The 21,388-nt window shown below is 44.5% G+C and overlaps 1 protein-coding gene across 3 annotated transcripts in view; it reads right to left on the reverse strand.

The window, feature by feature from the left end:
* The window catches only part of SRPX2 (sushi repeat containing protein X-linked 2), a 54,517-nt gene that overhangs the window by 20,210 nt on the left and 12,919 nt on the right, over positions 1-21,388 (reverse strand). For all 3 annotated transcript variants that reach the window (XM_066581413.1, XM_066581411.1, XM_066581414.1), the window contains 2 exons: positions 15,237-15,320; positions 4,264-4,455 (listed from right to left, as the gene is read on the reverse strand). In XM_066581413.1, the coding sequence (XP_066437510.1) occupies positions 4,264-4,455; positions 15,237-15,320 (276 nt within the window). The remainder of the gene's footprint in view (positions 1-4,263; positions 4,456-15,236; positions 15,321-21,388) is intronic.

The following is a 21,388-nucleotide window of genomic DNA, read 5'->3' on the forward strand; positions in this document are numbered from 1 at the left end:
ATTTAGGTAAAGGCTTATATTTTAAGCCCTTTCCCGAAAATAACTGCAGTGCTTGCCGGCAGCCTATTACTTTCAATGGAGTCGGCTGTATTGCCGATTCCATTAAATTCAATGGGAGAACATCGCTCTCCTCTGCCACAACTGTGACAGCTGTGGCAAAGGATTTCTTTATCTCCACGGGGAGTCCCATTTTCACTAGACACTGTGACAATGCTGTCACAGTGTCCAGTGACAATGGGACTCCCAGCAGAGATGAAGAAATCCTCTGCCACAGCTGTAGCAGAGGATTGCAATGTTCTCTGTATGTCAATGGGGCCCCGCAGCTGCCGCCAGCCCCACTGACCACAGGTGAAACCCCTGGATGTGACAGTATCCAGGGGTTTCACATTCAAGAAATCCCCTGCTGCAGCTGTCACAGCCTCAGCAGGGGATAGCGGGCAGCACCCTTTCTGAGCGGATAAACGCGCTAGCAGCGTTTTTTCCGCCGTGACGCCCGCTTCAGTCGCGGTCAAAAATTTGTGCGGCAAAACACCTGCGTGACTGAGGCCTTACATGTTATATAACAGACTAGCTGATATATAGTTAATTTGGTACTGGTGTTTATGTGGTGTTCACATGGAAAATCGTATGAAGTCGTGGTTACTTTAGAGATACTGAGGAAAAAGATATGTTCACCATTTTGCATAGTTCTCTGCGTTACCCAGAAAACACCACGTGGAGGTAACCATGCGACGCTTCCTTTATATAAAATGACATCAGGAAGTGAGAGAATTAGATTACATACATAAAATTTGGACACTAATTCTTTTGCGTTTAGAATTGAATAATCGAGTTGGGACCCATTAACTTTTCATATTTATGACACAATCAATGCTTGTGCCAAATTTCATCTTTCTATGACATTGGGAAGTGAGAGATTTAGATTATGTACGTAAAATTTGGACGCTAATTCTTTTGTGCATAGAATTGAATAATGGAGTTGGGACCCATTAGCTTTTCCTATTTATGACATAATCAATGCTCGTGCCAAATTTCCCGTTTCTATGACACCGGAAAGTGAGAAAATTATATTCCGCACGTAAAATTTGGACGCTAATTCTTTTGCGCATAGAATTGAATAATGGAGTTGGGACCCATTAGCTTTTCCTATTTATGAAATAATCAATGTTCGTGCCAAATTTCCCGTTTCTATGACACCGGAAAGTGAAAAAATTACATTCCGCACGTAAAATTTCGATGCCAATTCTTTTGCGCTAGAATTGAATAATCGTGTTGGGACCTATGAACTTTTCCTATTTATGACATAATCATTGCTCGTGCCAAATTTCACGTTTTTATGACACCGGAAAGTGAAAAAATTACATTCCGTACGTAAATTTTGGACGCTAATTCTTTTGCGCTAGAATTGAATAATGGAGTTGGGACCCATTAGCTTTTCCTATTTATGACATAATCAATGCTCGTGCCAAATTTCCCATTTCTATGACACCGGAAAGTGAGAAAATTACATTCCGCGCGTAAAATTTGGACGCTAATTCTTTTGCGCATAGAATTGAATAACCGGAAAGTGAAAAAATTACATTCCGCACGTAAAATTTTGACGCCAATTCTTTTGCGCTAGAATTGAATAATCGAGTTGGGACCTATTAGCTTTTCCTATTTATGACATAATCAATGCTCGTGCCAAATTTCACGTTTCTATGACACCAGAAAGTGAGAAAATTAGATTCTGTATGTAAAATTTGGACGCTAATTCTTTTGCGCATAGAATTGAATAATCGAGTTGGGACCCATTAGCTTTTCCTATTTATGACGTAATCAATGCTCGTGCCAAATTTCGAGTTTCTATAACACCGGAAAGTGAGAAAATTAGATTCCGCACGTAAAATTTGGACACTAATTCTTTTGCGCATAGAATTGAATAATGGAGTTGGGACCCATTAACTTTTCCTATTTATAACATAATCAATGCTCGTGCCAAATTTCGAGTTTCTATGACACCGGGAAGTGAGAGAATTAGATTCCGTACGTAAAATTTGGACGCTAATTCTTTTGCGCATAGAATTGAATAATGGAGTTGGGACCCATTAGCTTTTCCTATTTATGACATAATCAATGCTCGTGCCAAATTTCCCATTTCTATGACACCGGAAAGTGAGAAAATTACATTCTGCACGTAAAATTTGGACGCTAATGCTTTTGCACATAGAATTGAATAATGGAGTTGGGACCCATTAGCTTTTCCTATTTATGACATAATCAATGCTCGTGCCAAATTTCCAGTTTCTATGACACCGGAAAGTGAGAAAATTATATTCCGCACGTAAAATTTGGACGCTAATTCTTTTGCGCATAGAATTGAATAATCGAGTTAGGACCTATGAACTTTTCCTATTTATGACATAATCATTGCTTGTGCCAAATTTCCCGTTTCTATGACACCGGAAAGTGAAAAAATTACATTCCGTACGTAAATTTGGACGCTAATTCTTTTGCGCTAGAATTGAATAATCGAGTTGGGACCCATTAGCTTTTCCTATTTATGACATAATCAATGCTCGTGCCAAATTTCCCATTTCTATGACACCGGAAAGTGAGAAAATTACATTCCGCACGTAAAATTTGGACGCTAATTCTTTTGCGCATAGAATTGAATAACCGGAAAGTGAAAAAATTACATTCCGCACGTAAAATTTTGACGCCAATTCTTTTGGGCTAGAATTGAATAATCGAGTTGGGACCTATTAGCTTTTCCTATTTATGACATAATCAATGCTCGTGCCAAATTTCACGTTTCTATGACACCAGAAAGTGAGAAAATTTGATTCTGTACGTAAAATTTGGACGCTAATTCTTTTGCGCATAGAATTGAATAATCGAATTGGGACCCATTAGCTTTTCCTATTTATGACATAATCAATGCTCGTGCCAAATTTCACATTTCTATGACACCGGAAAGTGAGAAAATTAGATTCCGTACGTAAAATTTGGACGCTAATTCTTTTGCGCATAGAATTGAATAATCGAGTTGGGACCCATTAGCTTTTCCTATTTATGACGTAATCAATGCTCGTGCCAAATTTCGAGTTTCTATAACACCGGAAAGTGAGAAAATTAGATTCCGTATGTAAAATTTGGACACTAATTCTTTTGCGCATAGAATTGAATAATGGAGTTGGGAAAATTAGCTTTTCCTATTTATGACATAATCAATGCTCGTGCCAAATTTCGAGTTTCTATGACACCGGGAAGTGAGAGAATTAGATTCCGTACGTAAAATTTGGACGCTAATTCTTTTGCGCATAGAATTGAATAATCGAGTTGGGACCCATTAGCTTTTCCTATTTATGGCATAATCAATGCTCCTGCCAAATTTCACGTTTCTATGACACCGGAAAGTGAAAAAATTACATTCCGCACGTAAAATTTCGACGCCAATTCTTTTGCGCTAGAATTGAATAATTGAGTTGGGACCTATTAACTTTTCCTATTTATGACATAATCAATGCTCGTGCCAAATTTCGAGTTTCTATGACACCGTAAATGAGAAAATTAGATTCCGTGCGTAAAATTTGGACGCTAATTCTTTTGCGCATAGAATTGAATAATCGAGTTGGGACCCATTGGGAAGTGAGAGATTTAGATTACGTACGTAAAATTTCGACGTTAATTCTTTTGCGCTAGAATTGAATAATCGAGTTGGGACCCAATTACTTTTCCTATTTTGGAGATAATCTATGCTTGTGCCAAAATTCATGTTTCTACGACATCGGGAAGTTAGGAACTTTTGGCGAGTCAGTCAGTGAGTGAGTGAGTGAGTGAGTGAGTGAGTGAGTGAGTGAGTGAGTGAGTCAGTCAGTCAGTCAGTCAGTCAGTCAGTCAGTCAGTCAGTCAGTGAGGGCTTTCGTCTTTATATATATAGATGAGTGCTGATGACAACTAATATTTATTGTAAAAAGACCAATGTTAAGATTATGTTGACTTGGTGGATTTACTTCTACTTTGATGTGGAATCTGTGCTGACTTAACATGAAGTCCACAGTAAAATCTGCATATTAAATTGTTGGAATCCGCACTGTAGCCTATTGGGTGTCGATTTTTTTTTGTCACATTTTTAAGGAGAGCAGGAAAAACAACAGCTGTTAGAAAAGTGGCATCAAAATTTCCCCTAATGATGAATTCCCCTCAGTGAGTTTTTCTGTAATGAACGATATTTACACAATTCCACGATCGTCGCGATCAGCTTACCACACAGTCACTTACGCCTGCAGTGAGCATATCCTGACCAGCGGCGGTTCTGTAAACAGCGTACAGAGTTCTGGCCAATCAGTTGGAATCCTTGATCACATGACAAACTGCATCTCGTTCCAAGTGTGCTGCGATAACCACCTCCCCGAGGCGAGTAGCAAGTAGCCTCTCCGTCCTGGATCTTTAGGTCGTAACACCAGCGAGGAACTTGGGGGGGAAAAGCAGCAGATGTGAACAGTGTCTTATGAGGTATAAGCAGCGCCAATTTAGTTAGTAAAGTAATAAAAAGTCATGTTTCTAAAGGCCTGCGCCACTTATAATGGGATATGGCAGAATATAGTACAAAAACACTGCATTAAAGGGATTGTCTGCCCATTTTTTCTGTGATGACCTGTCTAGAGGATAGGTCATCAGTAGTTGTTGGACAGGGGTTTGCGGCTCAGGACTCCAGTCCGTCAGCTGATCGTCTGGCCTACTGCCCATTGCAGTGGGTCGTATGTTCTTACAAGCAGCCAAAGGGGAAATGCTACCGCCACCTTCACTTCCATTGAAATTAATGGAAGCACTACACTGCTAGCGCACTTCCTGCTTCTCTCCTGGTCCAGACTAGATGTGACATCCTAACCATAAGAGTAGCAGGACGTGATGTAGCTGCGCAGATCTCCCATTGATTTCAATGGGAGTGTCAGACCTCATCTGGAATACTGTGTCCAGTTCTTGGCCCCCCAATTAAAAAAAGACATAGACAAACTAGAGCAAGTTCAGAAAAGAGTTGCCAAGATGGTGAGTGGTCTGCAAATCATGTCCTATGAGGAACGGTTAAAGGATCTGAGAATGTTTAGCTTGCAGAAGAGAAGGCTGAGAGGAGACTTGATAGCAGTCTGCGAATATCTGAAGGGCTGTCACAGTGCAGAGGGATTAGCCCTATTCTCATTTGCACAAGGAAAGACTAGAAGCAATGAGATGAAACTGAAAGGGAGGAGACACAGATTAGATGTTAGACAGTGAGGGTGATCAATGAGTGGAACAGGTTACCACGGGAGGTGGTGACTTCTCCTATAATAGAAATCTTCAAACAAAGGCTGGACAAATATCTGTCTGTGATGATTTAGTAAATCCTGCACTGAGCAGGGGGTCGGACCCCTATGACCCCGAAAGATCCGATGACCCTGGAGGTCCCTTTCAACTCTACCAGTCTATGAGTGAAGGCAGTGCTGGCACTTCATCCCCTGCCAGCTTATGACAAGCACGGCCCGCCGTACTGGACAGCAAGCTGAACAATCAGCTGATGGATGAGGGTCCCAAGCGGCAGACCCCAGAGGATAGTTCATCAGTGAAAAAAATGTGCAGACAACTCTTTTAATTACAGGTAAAAAAGTGACAGATTGTGGAAGATTTACTAATGTAACTGTGCGTAGACCTGGTTGTAAAATGTGTCAAAATTTGGAGCATTTCTATCATTTAGTATCATATCTGACCCCCTCCCCTCACACCTCCTCCGATCCCTCTCCCTAGTGGTCATCTCCTATCTCACCACTATATTTAACCTCTCTCTGACCTCTGGCATCTTTCCCCCTTCTTTCAAACACGCCATCATATCCCCACTGCTAAAGAAGCCGACTCTGGCCGTGACTGATGCTGCCAACTACCGACCCATCTCTGATCTCCCCTTCATCTCCAAACTACTAGAACGCCTGGTTTACTCCCACCTTGTAAGCTATCTATCAGAGCACTCTCTCCTAGACCCCCTACAGTCTGGCTTCTGACCTCAACACTCGACAGAAACTGCCCTTACAAGGGTATCCAATGACCTACTGACAGCCAAATCGAGGGGCGATTACTCCCTACTGATCCTCCTCGACCTTTCCGCAGCATTTGACACTGTTGACCACAAACTCCTCCTCAGTATGCTTCGCTCCATCGGCCTAAAGGACACTGCTCTCTCCTGGTTCTCCTCCTACCTATCTGACCGCTCTTTCAGTGTCTCCTTTGCTGGCTCTACCTCCCCTCCTCTTTCCCTTGCTGTTGGGGTCCCCCAGGGCTGGGTCCTTGGCCTCCTCCTTTTCTCTATCTACACAGCCCCTATTGGACAAACCATCAGGAGATTTGGCCCCAATACCACCTGTATGCTGATGACACCCAGCTATACACCTCTTCCCGTGACATCTCTGCACCTTTCCTCCAAAACATCACCGACTGTCTGTCCGCTGTCTCTAACACTATGTCCTCTCTCTACCCAAAATAAAACCTCTCTAAAACGGACTTACTGGTATTTCCACCCTCCACTAACCGACCTCCTCCTGACATCTCCATCTCAGTGTGTGGCGCCACCATAACTCCTAGACAACATGCCCGCTGCCTAGGGGTCATATTTGACTCTGATCTCTCGTTTACTCCCCACATCCAATCTCTGGCCCGAACATGTTAGCTGCACCTCAAGAACATCGCAAGAATCTGCTCTTTTTTCACTGTGAACACGCTAAAAACGCTTACTGTTGCCCTCATCCACTCTTGGCTCGATTATTGCAACTTGTTGCTGATCGGCCTCCCCTGCATCAGACTCTACCCTCTCCAATCCATCCTGAATGTGGCAGCCAGGCTCATCTTCCTGTCCAGCCGTTACCCGGACACCTCTGCCCTGTGCCAGTCACTGCACTGGCTGCCCGTTAAATACAGAATTCAATTTAAACTCGCTACGTTCATCCACAAAGCCCCCCACAACGCAGCGCCCCCCTATAATGCCTCCCTCATCTCAATCCATCACCCAGCCCGGGCACTCCGCTCTGCTAACGAAACCAGACTGAGTGCCCCTTTAATTCAAACTTCTCATTCCCGCCTCCAAGACTTCTCCAGAGCAGCACCAGTCCTCTGGAACGCACTACCAAAGGCTACCTGAGTAATCCAGGACTCACAGAACTTCAGGCGTGCTCTAAAAACGCACCTCTTCAGGGAGGCATACCGCAATCCCTAAACAAACCCCTCTGTACTCCGCCTGATAACATGCTCCCTGACCTATTGACTGCAATCCCTGCTAGCCATCATAAACCGCTCCTGCAGTCATACCGTTTCTGCCGTCACACGGCCAAATGTCTGACCATTGTCTATGTGTATAGAATCCCTCACTCTCCACCCTGCCATACCGTGCACATCTCCACCATACCGTGCACATCTCCAGCCCTTTACCCTTCTGTATCACCCCATTACTCATAGGATATAAGCTCGTTGGAGCAGGACCCTCACCCCTATTGTTTCCATCAACTGATTACTATGTAACTGTGGTTCTGTAATTTTTGTCTTTCTGTATTCGCCCCTGTCTATGTAAACGCTGCGGAATATGTTGGCGCTATACAAATAAAGTTTATTATTATTATATCCAGTTAAAGATCCGTTTATGAAGCAAGTGCAGCAAAAGAATAAGGCGCTGCAGCTCGCTCGACAAGAGGCATGACTGCGGACCCTTTTACACTGAATCGTTCAGATACTGTTGCTGTACAGATGCTGGATCGCGGGAAACTGAATGATAAGCGTTGAGTGTAAATGCCGGAACACTCTGAATGACGAATGACTTTCAAAGCAGCATCATGCTTTACAGCACCTCTACACGGGGCAATTATTACCAGAATTATCACTGATAACAGCAAATTTGGGTAAAAGTCGCTCCGCATAAATGCGGCCACCAAAAAGGCGCTGAGTATGAAATTACTCTCGTCACAGTCTCTTGGTTTTTAGCAGAACTAAAGCAAGCGACTACCAGCCAGTGAAGACAAGAGTTCCTTCATCTATGAAGGATGGCCTGTTTATTGAGAATGCAGGCGGGCAGCGGGAATGATTTATGGCCCCCTCCACCTTCATTCACTGAGTGAGGATCGCTTGTGTGAAAGCATAGGAATGGTTATCTCTGGAAGGACTGTCGGCACAAAGGCACCCAACAGTCATCCCGTGTAAAAGGGCCCTTTGTAGGAGAGGGTGCCGTTCAAATGCTACAATATGCGCCAAAATTACACCAAAACTTTTTCACAATCTAACCCAACAAATAGGTGGTATAAAAGTGTGTAAAATTGCAGCCAATCTAAAAAGACCTGGCACGGGGAGGAGTGTACGCAGGGCGGCTAATCCGCATCCAGCTCAGCTTGATTGACAGGTCTCTCCGTATCGATAAAAAAGGGGGTGCAGTACTCAGAAACTCATATCCACTTCATATAGTTTTTTTCAAAAGACTTCTTTATTACTGGATTAGTTACTGAAGATCGGTGGGTCAACGGTCATTGTGTTGCTTGCACCTAGTATTGATTTTCCCCCCACTGTGTGGACATCTATGATGTGCCGCTGGCTGCCTTTTTGCCTTTAGGTCTCCTCCTCCTATTGAGACTTGTCTATCAATCAGAGCAAGATGAGGAGAAGCTGCAAGGGAGGTGCAGAGCGGACACTTCTGCCTTTGCCTGGCTTTTTGTAAAACTACAGTACTTTGTAAAAGTTTTAGGCAGCGGTGGCAAAAATTCCGCAAAGTAAGAATGATTTCAAAAATAGACATGTTAATAGTTTATTGGTCAATTAACAACATTTAAAAAGAGTGTAAATGTCTCAAGAAATGTAAATCACATCAATATTTGCTGTCATGCCTTTTTCCTTCACAACAGTATCAGTTCTTCTAGGTACACTTGCACACAGTTGTTGAAGGAACTCGGCGCGGAGTTTGTTCCAGACATCTTGAAGAACTGCTGTCATGCCTTTTTCCTTCACAACAGTATCAGCTCTTCTAGGTACACTTGCACACAGTTATTGAAGGAACTTGGCGCGGAGTTTGTTCCAGACATCTTGGAGAACTGAGCATAGATCTTCTTCGGATGTCGGCTCGCTCCAATCCTTCTGTCTCTTCATGTAATCCCAGACAACTGGATGATGTGAGATCCAGGCTCTATGGGGCCAAATCATCACTTTTAGGACTCCTTGTTCTTCTTTATACTAAAGATAGCTCCTAATGGCATTGACTGGATATTGGGGGTTGTTGTCCTGCTGCAGAATATATTTGGAATCAGATAACGTCTATTTTGTTTTTTTAATTCTTACTTTGCAGCATTGTTTCGACACCTGCCTAAGGGTGGACACCCACTGGCGTTTTATTCTCTCTTGCGCTGCGAGAGCAAGTGAAAGCACTCACCTCGCAGCGCAAGAAAAGTGCTGGAATATCGCCAGTGTTTTTAATGGGGCCAGCGGCAGCAACGCTAGTCCCGTTGAAAACATAGGGAGAATACCACGGACTTCTGCCACAGCTTGGACATCTGTGGCAGGAGTTTCCTTCATCCCCGCTGGGACCATGGGTATAAAGGAATCCTCTGTCACATCTGTGGCAGAAGTGCAGCATGCTATCCCACTGCTTTCAATAGAGTCGGCGCTGCTGCCAGCCCCATTGAAAGCAGTGGTTTGTGGCAACCCCCGCAGTATGATTTTCGGGGAAGGGCTTGAAATATAAGCCCTTACCTGAAAATTATCATAAGCTGGATAAAAATATATATATATACTCACCTCTCTGCTGCTCAGAATGAATACCTAAGCGCTGGCTATAATTGGTTGAGCGCTCAGCCAATCAGCACAGCCTTTTCAGGAGGCAGGGATTTCTAAATCCCCGCCTGCTGAAAGGGCTGGACAGCAGTGCAGGGGAGCCAGCCGGAGGACGTGTCTGAGCGGCAGAGAGGTGAGTAAATTGAAAACACTGGCGCTATTCCAGCGTTTTTCTTGCGCTGCGAGACCAGTGTTTTCACTTGCTCTCGCAGTGTAAGAGAGAATAAAACGCCAGTGGGTGTCCACCCTAACACTTACACAGTACTGTAAGATTTCTGTAATGCGCTGTAGTTCTTCAGAGTAAACCATGGCTCTTCGTGAATGATGGAGCTTGTCGCTGTCCCTGTGGTTAGGGCAGCAATAAACTGATGAAAGGTTCCCGTAAATGTCTCGCCAACCGCTTGCAGATGCCACCACTTCCCATCTGTGTTGTGTTTTTCTGTGTGTTTAGCCCTTCCGTAAATAGTAATTGGATGGGGATGTTATGTACCGCACCACAGGTATTTTTGGAAATATCTACTTTAGGGCACCCAGCTAAATCAATAAAGAACACAGCCAACCATCTGTTTTGTCAGAAAGTAGAAAATCCAACAAGCAACCCAACATTAGAAGTTCTACTAGACTGACAGCCTCATGGAAGCAGCAGCACTGCTATAGAAGGGGCATATATTGCATTAGAGCCCCCAGCAGTTTTAAGATTGGCACTTCCCTGTATGGGCATTGTGCCCGTGACCCCGGAGTACAACATAAAATCATGTGACAAGTTTTCTGTGGATCAGTTTCAGTGTGAATCATATTAGTTGGAAAAACTCATCAACTTCCAACGTGGCCGGGTCATTGGTGCTAGACTAGCCGAGGCCAGGATTTCACTGCAGTTTTCTCATGTAATGATGTGGAGAGTATACTGAGAATGGGGTGATCTAAGAAAACATCCAGTGAAAAGCGATCCAATGGATAAAACAACTCATCACTGAAAGGGGTCAGAGGAGGATGTCAGGAATCGTTCTAACAAATACAGTCAGAGGCAGCTGAATAAAACACTGGAGCTCCAACTAATGTGTCCAAACGCACAACTCGCTGCTCCTTAGAGCTGTTATAGCAAGATTGTGATCTAAGTGAAACAGAAAGGTGAGACTCCGGTGGGAAAAAGAGAACAAATATTGCATCACATTGCAACGGAAAAACATCTCCTGCTTTTCATGTCATCCAAAATACCAGAATTGTGATTGAAAGGAACCCAGCGCCAGTGTGAACAAGGCCTTACACAGCTAGTCCTTAGCTCTCCCCACTTCGGCACATGCACCTTATACTCCACTGGCACTTTCAAAGGCAATTCAGAGAAGAGTCTGTAGATGTTCTCCTTGTGCAGTGCTTGTCTCCACCACTTCTAACATTGAACAGACTAGGAAAATTTGTAGCGTGCATCATAAAAGTAAGAAAAAATTCCCCTTTAACCTTAAATAGTAACAACCAGGAGGAGAATAATGGAGTGTGATGTGTGAGAGCAAAGCAATCAGTACCAGATGGCGGAGACGTCTTGATGAGCCTCTAACCACAGGCTTTCTTGCATAAGAATAGAAACTCATAGGCTGAGATTATAACAAGCTGTGTACTATAATGACATATGCGTGGGCAATCCCCATATCTGCACATATGGGCCACCTAAATACATTCTAGATAGTGGTGCACTTATTCCAACAGATACAACTGACATCGGTGCTTTCAGGGTCAAACTGACCCAACAAAGAGCCAGAGGATCCTCAGGTGGGCCCCAAGCAGCTGTTTTGTGGCCCCACCCTATCATTAGACCCAGCTCCCAAAACTCTGGCCAGCAGTACAACTATTGTGTCCTCCCTCAGGACTGCCCCCTGAGGCCATACCCTCCCTCTGTGCTACCTGACTCCTCTCCTGCCTCTTGCTGTCACAGGGCAGTAAATGGTGGAGAAGGGCAACACTATTACTAATTTGGGACTGTTACTATGTGGGGCCATAAAATGGGCTCTATTCCTTAGTGTGGTCACAGGAGGTGCATTACTAGTGTGGTCACAGAGGAGGCATTATTACTATGCAGGGGCTCATAGAGAACAGGGTAGCAGCAGGATGGGGAGTTTGTGTGAAGAGATGAGTCATGGCTCTAAAAAAAAGTCTTCATGGCGATCTGGGCCTAGATTAAGAAGAAAAGGGAAAGATAACAATGTCAATCAGAGAAGACATCACCGCCTGATCATTGGAGGTAATAGCACTGTAATCAGTGTGTAGAACTGGCATTGTACTATTATTTGATGACTACATTCTTTAGAGGCATCGTATACTAACTTACATAGAGCTGAGCTGCTGTATCTAAGCCAGTCATGTTATAAAACTTGCCTTAAGAATATAGAAGTTCTATATATCCCCCTGGCCCTGATAGTGGAAGACAAAACATGTAGCATCTGACCTGGAGTTGGCTGAAATCAGAAGATACTTAATTCTGTATGGATAGAAGATGGGCCGTCAGAATAATTTCCTCTGGTGGGCCCAAGGTAATCCTTTCTGACACTGTGTACTTGGGTTGCACTTGAGCTGATACGTAGCTTGAGGTTCTTTAACACAGATGCCAAATCAGTATCAACGTCTCAAAGCCATAGCATATATAGCCTACTGTTCTTGTCAGACACCAAGATGCATATGGCGACAGCAACCTTTACACCTTCTATAGCTGGAACATCTAATAAGGTTGTTGTCTTAATGGTCAGGTTCTCATCATTTGGTGTGGTCACTAACCCACCAGGACACTCCCTGACTTTAAAGTTTAGTTACAGATCAAAGATCTAAGACAGCATTAAATGTGGATCGATACATTGAATGACATCTTGGAGAGGACCACGCAACCAACCTATCATAGACCATCAAAAGTCAACTTCTAAGTGCGATTTCCATCAGTCCATTGTGCTACCTATCACAGTTAACTAGAGCCTTATAGTGTTGTCAGTGGCAACAAGAAGGAGAAAAGAAGCTCCAATCAGTTATTTACAGTAAGAAATTCATTATCAATAATTTTGTAACAAGTATCACTGAATGGTGGAGTATATTTCATATACCTGCTTGAGGTCTCCCAGGGAGAGCAAATACCACAAATTTAGAGACCATTCTTTATCGCACTCAATAAATAAAGAATAAATACTTTTACACGAGTTCTCAGAATTTCTGCTTGGGCTTAATTAAATCCCTAGGGTTGTCAACAAGGACTGAGTGATACATAAACTATGTGCCATGAGTCATAATTAAGATCAGAAGCTTGAAACCATAAAACATGACCCAACTTAACAGCAATTCAGTCTGTTATATATAACAGCACAGACAGAGGAAATACATAAACCAATTAAATGCTCACTGGACTGTCTGCTAACATTGCATACATTAATAATATAGGTGCACATAACTAACTTGGTAATATCAGGCTCCTTCCTTTTTCCCAGGCCTCCTTAGGCCTCATGTCCACTTGTACGCATGGATTCCACTGCTGAATCCCACGGCGGTATTCAGTCGTGCCCGCAGACATGGACAGGAAAATACATTTTCTTACCTGTCCAGATCTCCTCCGTGTCGGCTGGGTCTTCTTTCTTCAGCACGGTGGATGCATCCAGACATGCCGGCGACATGGCGGACGCATGTGCAGTGCAATTTTTTTTTCCAAAACTCCTGCTTTCCCACAGATCCGCGGCACATCCGCAGTGACAGCTGTGGGTGCCAAGAGCTGCGGATCTCTCGTGCGGGAGACTCGCGCGTATTCTATAATTAAAATCCGCACGTGGACATTGGGACTAAAAGGTTCACCCACTAAAAAAAGACTTCTAAAATCCATCTTGGTAGACAAGCGGAACTAACAGCTCACAGACAGATCAGATTACATGCTGCCCATAGAAGTCTATGGGGAAAGCGGGAGGCAGGAGGAGCAGTGTGAGAGAGAAGCAGACAGACAAACAGACAAGGTGCTGCAGCTAATAGTAAGAGTTTTACTATTTTGGGGATGCTGGAATCACATCTACAATGCTTATGTCATGGTTCAACAGCTGTTAAAGGTCTGTAGTATATTGGCCACAAGTCAGAAATTAACTGGCAGTACTAGGGCAGTCTGAGCCACGTTATGACACTTTTGTGGTTGTACGTTTGTTATCTGCTTGGGTTCCCATGTCGTTGATAGAGGGTCAATGGAAGTTGTATGTTGAAATTCGCCTAGGTGATTTGTGTTTTCCTGGGCTGGCCAATCTATTTCACTAGTTGCTGATTATTTATCTCTTGGGTAAAGTTGGTGGAGTTCACATTTCCCTTTGTGTTGTCTTCCTGTTTCAGTTAAGTGTGAGTAGTTGACGTATTTGTATATTAGAGTTGCTTCTAGCATTGCCCCTGTGGCCTATAGTTGTCCTTAGATATGCCCTGTCTCCAACTAGGGAAAGTACAAGGGGCCTTTGGTTTCAGCGTGGGGTCGTCCCTATCGGGCAATCACCCCACTTTAGACAGGGGCTTTCCCTCTTCTGGCTGTTGGGGCTAGATTCCCCCCTTTTCCCCCTTGTTTGTGTTTCGTGGTGTTTTTAATGTTTTACGTGGGACTTACAGGTGTTTAATTGACCTGTATAAACATTGCCTTGTATCCGTGCTGGGGGTGGTGCGTAAATGCTCAGCATGGACATAACAGCCTAACAGTGCTGCTGAATAATGTCTTCTTCGCTGCTTTGAAGTATATCAGAAATATAGACAGATGTTTTATTTTAATATTTAGAGTGATAAGGTCATTTACTATACGACATATCTCAATTATATACCGTATATTTCTGTTGTAGAGTCTGGAGTGCTGATAATACCATTTAGTATATCAAGTCTTAGGCTGGGTTCACACGGGGCGGATTCTCGACAGAAATCTCGCGGTTTGGGCGCAGCGAAAAATCGCGAGATTTCCGCCGAGAGAACCGCTGCTTCAAAACCCACGGCTCGCTCTTCCACTGCGGTCGGCGCTCCCATAGAGGAGAGCGCGGCCGCAGCGGAAGAAAAAAAAAAAGGACATGCTGCGGCCGGCAAATCTGCGCCGCAGCGGCGGCTTCTGCCGGCTTTGCCCCAGCGGGTCTGCCGTCCCGTGTGGATGAGATTTCTGAGAAGTCTTGTCCACATGGCTGGCTAATCCCGGGATTAGCGGCTGCATGCGGATTTGCTGCGGCGAAATTCCGGATGGAATTTCCGCGGCAAATCCGCCCCGTGTGAACCCAGCCTTATATATGATACTGTCTCTTTAGCCGATGCATCTAGTCCTAGTGTGTGTGATACCATATGCTAAGTCTGTGTATTTAAGCTTGTGATCTGTGAGTTATTGCATCTAAGCCTGTTATGTGTGATACGGTTCCAGAGAAGCACCCAGCAGCATTTCCTTAAATATGATAAGCTTGCCTGGGACTTACCTCTGTCAGCTGGTTGCCGTACAGGCGGGTGCTGCTCAACATAAACTTCATTGTTGTAGCTTTCATCTGATGGATATCCTGAGCCTAAAGAGAGATAGAAGATACAATTTATGCCTATTCAGGACTGTTCCATTGTATTCACACGTCACTTCTGGATCTGCACATAATAGTGGCAATGGTTTTCCCATCGACCGTGCAGATCCAAGGCAAAATACGCTGCAGAAATACGCAGTTGCGGATTTCTGCCATAATTTTAGAGGTGCATAAGAACCTGCGGCAGACTGCGATGTGTGAACATGTCCTCAGCGCTCATTGCCTGAGTCTGTCTCTTTCGGGGCGAACTCTCCCACAGTCTGGTGGATGAGGGATACAGTAATTCTCACCTCAAAGGTTCACAGTTTCCCACTAGTGAAGCTTCTTAGAGCCTCCGCAGAAAAAACAACTACATTTTATGTCCCTACTTACACCGGCAGCCGGCGAGCAGCCCGGCCGTCCACAATCACATTCCAGGGCTGTGAACTCATATTTCCATTGACTTGTCTTTTGGAGCAGCTCCTTCCACTGTGTGTTGTATGACTTCATTGAGAGCTTCGGGATGTTCAGCGCACGGAGCTCTCCTCCATGCCTCATACTAGCATCTGGAGTCAGTAAATCTCAGAAGGAGATTGTAAAAATGGACTAATTATGTCATGTTGGTGTTTTTTTTCAAACCTTAAAATTTTCATTTTCATTGTGGTTCCCAACAATAGAATCTGCCACATATGGTGATGGTCAGTTTTAGAGAAATAGCCCCACAACTATTCATATGTTGGGTCTGGTTTTGCAGCTAAGCCCCATTGAAGTCAACTGCAATACCACACATAACCTGTGGATAGATGTGGCACCATTTTGGGAAGAAAGCAGCCACAGTTTTCTAATCCTGACAACCCCAATCTGATGATAAACTGTCATTTTGTGACTAACAGTTCATGCTGGGAAAGTGACCACTCATCCTTTGCAAAAATGGCAGCTAGAATGGAAGCCGTTGGGGAAAGAACTGTTGGCACCTTTACACCTATGACAACCTATGCCGTAGCCTATCACCGCATGGTTTTTATAACACAAAGGCCATATAAATGGTTTCTGTATTGTATGCTGTGTAGCTCTCCATGAGTAGGTTATGCATATATATACGGCCACTTTACCTTAATACAGACATGTCCTAACTACCCAACAATGCCAGCTTGCTTGCCATAGTAATAGTGACAGATTTTCATGGTCGCTACACTTTGAGACAACATGTGTTAATATGACCACCAATGTGATACCTAGCAAAAGAGCAAATCACTTTATTTACTTAAAATGATGTTTCTGCGCTGAAAAATCACTCTCTGAAGTGCTGGCCAATAGGGGTGTCCCTGCCTTTTAGTTTGTTGTCTACTTTCTGTTGCTAGTGAAGTCCATGACTTAAAGGGATTTTCTGGACAAATATTATTGATAATCTATTCTCAGGATAGGTCATCAATAGTTGATTGCCAAGGATCTGCCGCTGTCAGCACAGCAGGACTGGACATCGTCATTGGGATCAACGCAGGAAGTCTTAGAGGCGGCTGCACTGCCTTTGATTTCAACAGGATGACATTCAGCCCTGTTGCACTGATAGTGGGCTGGACTATCAGTTGTTTGCCGGGGATCCCAAATGGTGGATTCCCGTTGATCAACAATGACCTGAGGATAGGTCATCAATAGTAATTGCCCTTTAAGTTGTCCCTGGGAGTCTAAAAAGAGAAGAGGGGAGGGAGGGGGTGCAGAAAGAGAGTAAAGACTCACATAGTTATGGCTGCAGCAGAAAAATGAATAGTGTTCTACAGCTACTGGAATCACATCTACACTGCTCAGCACTTATCTACTGTCTTCCGTGGTGTTGTTATTTGTGTGTGTTACAGAGTTTGGGAGAAGAATCTTCAATTTTCTCTATGTGCAGTGTATAAAAGACATCACAGCAGCAGTCTACACCCACCAGTTCAGAGCGATAGAGGAGAATAGATCCTGCTCTTCTATGTGTACAGTGTATGGAGACATCATAGTAGCAGTCTATACCCACCAATTCAGAGAGATAGAGGAGAAGAAATCCTGCTCTCCAATGTGTACAGTGTATGGGAGACATAGCAGCAGTCTACACCCACCAGCTCAGAGACAGAGAAGAGATCCTGTTCTTCTATGTGTACAGTGTATGGAAGACATCATAGTAGCAGTTTACACCCACCAGCTATGAGAGAACTGATGATAAATGCTATAGAGAAATTATATAAGAGCTAGATATAGTGCTATTCTTCATGTATACATCTGGTTTTGAAAAGCCATCTAAAAGCACAGAACACTTTAGGCCTCCTGTCCACGGGCGATATATCATTGCTTTATCCGCGACAATAATCCACACGTGGGTAACACGATAAACGCTTTCCGATGTACACGAGGGAAAATCGACGCAATTTTCTGCGATGAACCTATCATTAATTATAGATTCATCGTGGAAAATCGCAGTGACTTTAGCGTTCTCCCACGGCAGAAATCTGCTGCGGGAAAACGCTACGCCCGTGGACAGGCGGCCTTAAGCAGCAAATATTTGCAACTCCATGATTTCTTGTTTCTGCAAATTTACTATAACTCTCCTTCATTTTTAAATGTACTGTGTCTCCTGAGCATCTCTAAAGCCGGATGTGACTCACAAGGTACAAAAGGTTGGGGACCTCTGAGCTAAAGACTGAAGTATTATCCATGACGAAGCAGTAGTTAGAAGCTCACCAGATGCCTGTGCAGTGTGCTGAGAGTTTGTAAGGGGAAACCAAAGTCCTGACAATGCCAGGTTGGGGACTTCCAGCGAATTTCAGATTGCAGCACAGAGTAGTAGGAACATACATTTTGTGGTTTCAGCCTGTCTCTTCCATAAAACCCCAGGATGTTTGGAAAACATTACAAGTGGAATGAAGTCATTACACACCGCAGTCCTCCCATCTACCCAAGGATTGCACACTAAGAGCTGTAAGCAAACCGGTGAAGCACGCAGTCTTCTGGATGCGGAGAACACCTATTATATATAGTCACGACAACAATACATAAAGGCACAGAGTATCTCAGGAGGGGTGTGTGAAAGGGATTGTGCCATGAAATTAAGTATTCCTCTATCCACAGGATATGGGTTAAAGAGTACCTGCACTTTCACCTTTGGAGCGCTTCTGCTCTGTTGGCCATTTTCGGCTCCTTCCGGCAGCTGAAGACTGGCCCATGTAGCCCAGAGGCGTAACTTGAAGCTTCTGGGCCCCATGGCAAAATCTGTAACAGGGCTTCAACTATAATGCTTTATTCATAGTACTAGGCTTCCTATATGGAGAAGAGAGGCCTTATGGGCTCCCTAAGGCTCCTGGGCCCGTCTGCAACCGCATCCCCTGCATCCTCTATAGTTACGGCCATGATGTAGCCCTTATATGGGGCTGTCTTTAGCTGCTATAAGGAGCTGAGAATGGCCAACAGAGCAGAAGCGTACCAAAGGGGAGAGTGTTGGTTCTCTTAAACTCTTTCCAATCCACTGTCTGACCTCTGAAGACATTATGATTGAAGGCTATACAGCTCCGATGTTGGCAGACATCTGTCGGGGTTCTCTTACTGTATATTGCCAGCTTCTCTGCTGTCGGAGCCTAACCAACGTGTCACCTCATGCAGTATTGGCTTTAGCCAGCATATAGCGCCGTTGTATAATAGCAGAAAAAGAGTAAGCCCCTAAGAAAACCAGGATACAAATTGGATTGGAAAGTTTCTTTGTGGTTTTCCTTAGAACCTCCAGCTGTGGATTGCAGTTTACTACTAGAGGTACACGATTGTCTTTTCTTTGCCTCTGTACTGCAGTAGTTGACTTCTGGGTAACATGATGACTATGATCATCAGTTGAAGTTGGATGGTAGCTCTGAGTTAAAGCTATCTTTTTGATGTGATATAAATGTGTAGCGGCCCAGAGTTAACGGGGGCCGCTCCATAACGTTTTATGTCTGTCTTGAATCACTGTATTGTGAGTGTCTTGTCTGTGGTATGCATTTGGTTTATGTGTATTGCATGGCTGCAGGACTGCAAGGGTTAATGTCTGATGTGTGTTGTCCTAAAAAATGGAAGGTTTTGTGCATCGTGTGACTATGTCTTATATATGTGCTTGCAAGAATGCAATGCAGGGCTGTCTAGGAGAAGTCTGTCAGTCTAAAGAGTGAGATCTGACAGTGAGTGAGCCACACAGACACCACAGAGATTGGTCTGTGTGAAGAGAGAATGGAGAAAACTGAGCGACTCCCTTATGCTTGGCCTGGGCTCACTCTGCCCAGGAGATTTCAGTGTAGGAGGATGAGAGTGAGTGTTGACCAGTAGAGAGTGAGAGTCGCCGAGAGCGGGATCACACAAATAACTGGGACTGTGGATTATCCGGATACCCCGATAATCCTCCTTGTTGCACCACTCTGACCTGTTGTACCTGTACCAGAACTGTTTATTGGAATTGGAGTTTGGAAAGTTACAGTAAACAGACAGAACCGTTCCGGTTCTTGTTCTGAAAGTTGCCCTGAATGTTTCGCCTGGAATAACCACTGCAGAGGACGGAATCGTGACGTTACGTGTGACAACTGAACTTAAGGTAACCCCCAGTCACAACCCCTGTGATCTCCCGCAGCGGTAACGTGGTTGGGCCCTGAGCTACCCCCAAGGGAGAGGATAGTAGAGCCCCGTGACAAGGCCTTTCTCTACTCGCTGTCTCCTCGGCTGTGGGCCCGCTCCTTGGATGCTGCAAATGGTCATCCCTGTCTGTTGGGCTGGAAAAGATCTGGTTGTATCTGATGGCCTGGTCGCAGAAGATGAACTTTTTGGTATGTTTTGGATGGAAGCTGTAGGATGAATATAGGTGGCTTTACATGCCAGATAGATCTAAGCATGGCCAGCCTTAGCTATGTGGGGTGGGGACGCATCAGGCAGATATAGACAGGGTGTGATCGCCTCCCCTTAGGTCCGCCTGGTTAGATCTTCTTCATCTAGGTCTTAGTGTAGTATGTCTCCACCGGAAGTATGGGTTGGCTGGGCTGACCTACAGGTAACACCCAGGTCACACCCAAAGCAGACAAAATCGCTTTCTGAGTGGAGACATACTACAATAATACACCCCCTTGTATATTCCAGGATTGTCCCCTTTTTTTTCGTTCTCAAGGCACAAACACGGCCAACAGGAGGCCGGCGGGGCGGCTAGAGGAGATTTCACTCCTCGTTCTCCTCCTCCCCTTTCCATTCACTTTAGCAGTGGCCGTTCAGTACTGAATGGCTGCTCTTTACACTGAACGATCTTCGTTCAGGATTTTATGCAGCTTAAAATCCTGAATGATGATCCTTCTGTGTAAACGGCAGCCATTCACTACTGAACGCCCACTGCTAAAGCGAATGAAGAGGTTAGGAGGAGAGCGAGGAGTAAAATCTGTGAGCGAACCAGCAATACTCGCTCCCGTGCAGCAGCAGGATGGGAGCAAGTACACACAGGGATGAGTGTCTGGCATCGTTTGCTTGACATTTGTCCAGTGAATATGGGCCTTTACATGAGATAAACCAGGTATTAGTCTAGTATGTCTCCACTCGGGAAGTGATTTTGTCAGCTTTGGGCGTGACCTGGGCTTTACCTGTAGGTCAGCCCGACCATCCCATACTTCCAGTGGCGACATACTACACTAATACCTTTCATCCATGCAGCATCGTCTTGTGAAGCTACATGAATCAGACTCCTTTTGGCTCTGTCTCCTTCTCTCTGATGTTCTTAGGCACTGCTGTCAGCCCATCAGCACCCCTGCAATACAATCTCTCAGTTCTGCTACTGTATTAATGAGCTTGGTTCTGGGTGTATATCTGTGTACTGAGCTTGGTTCTGGTTCAGCGTCTATATTATGAGCTTGGTTCCGGTGCTGCATTTATATTATTAGCTTGGTTCCAGTGCCGTATTTATGTTACGAGTTTGGTTCTGGTGCTGTATTCATATTATGAGCTTGGTTCAGGTGCTGCATTTATGTTATCAGCTTGGTTCCAGTGCTGTATTCATGTTATGAGCTTGGTTCTGGTGCCGTATTTATGTACTGATCTTGGTTCTGGGGCTGTATTAAGTT

The sequence above is a fragment of the Eleutherodactylus coqui genome, chromosome 10 (assembly GCF_035609145.1).
Source record: "Eleutherodactylus coqui strain aEleCoq1 chromosome 10, aEleCoq1.hap1, whole genome shotgun sequence".
Classification (NCBI taxonomy): domain Eukaryota; kingdom Metazoa; phylum Chordata; class Amphibia; order Anura; family Eleutherodactylidae; genus Eleutherodactylus; species Eleutherodactylus coqui.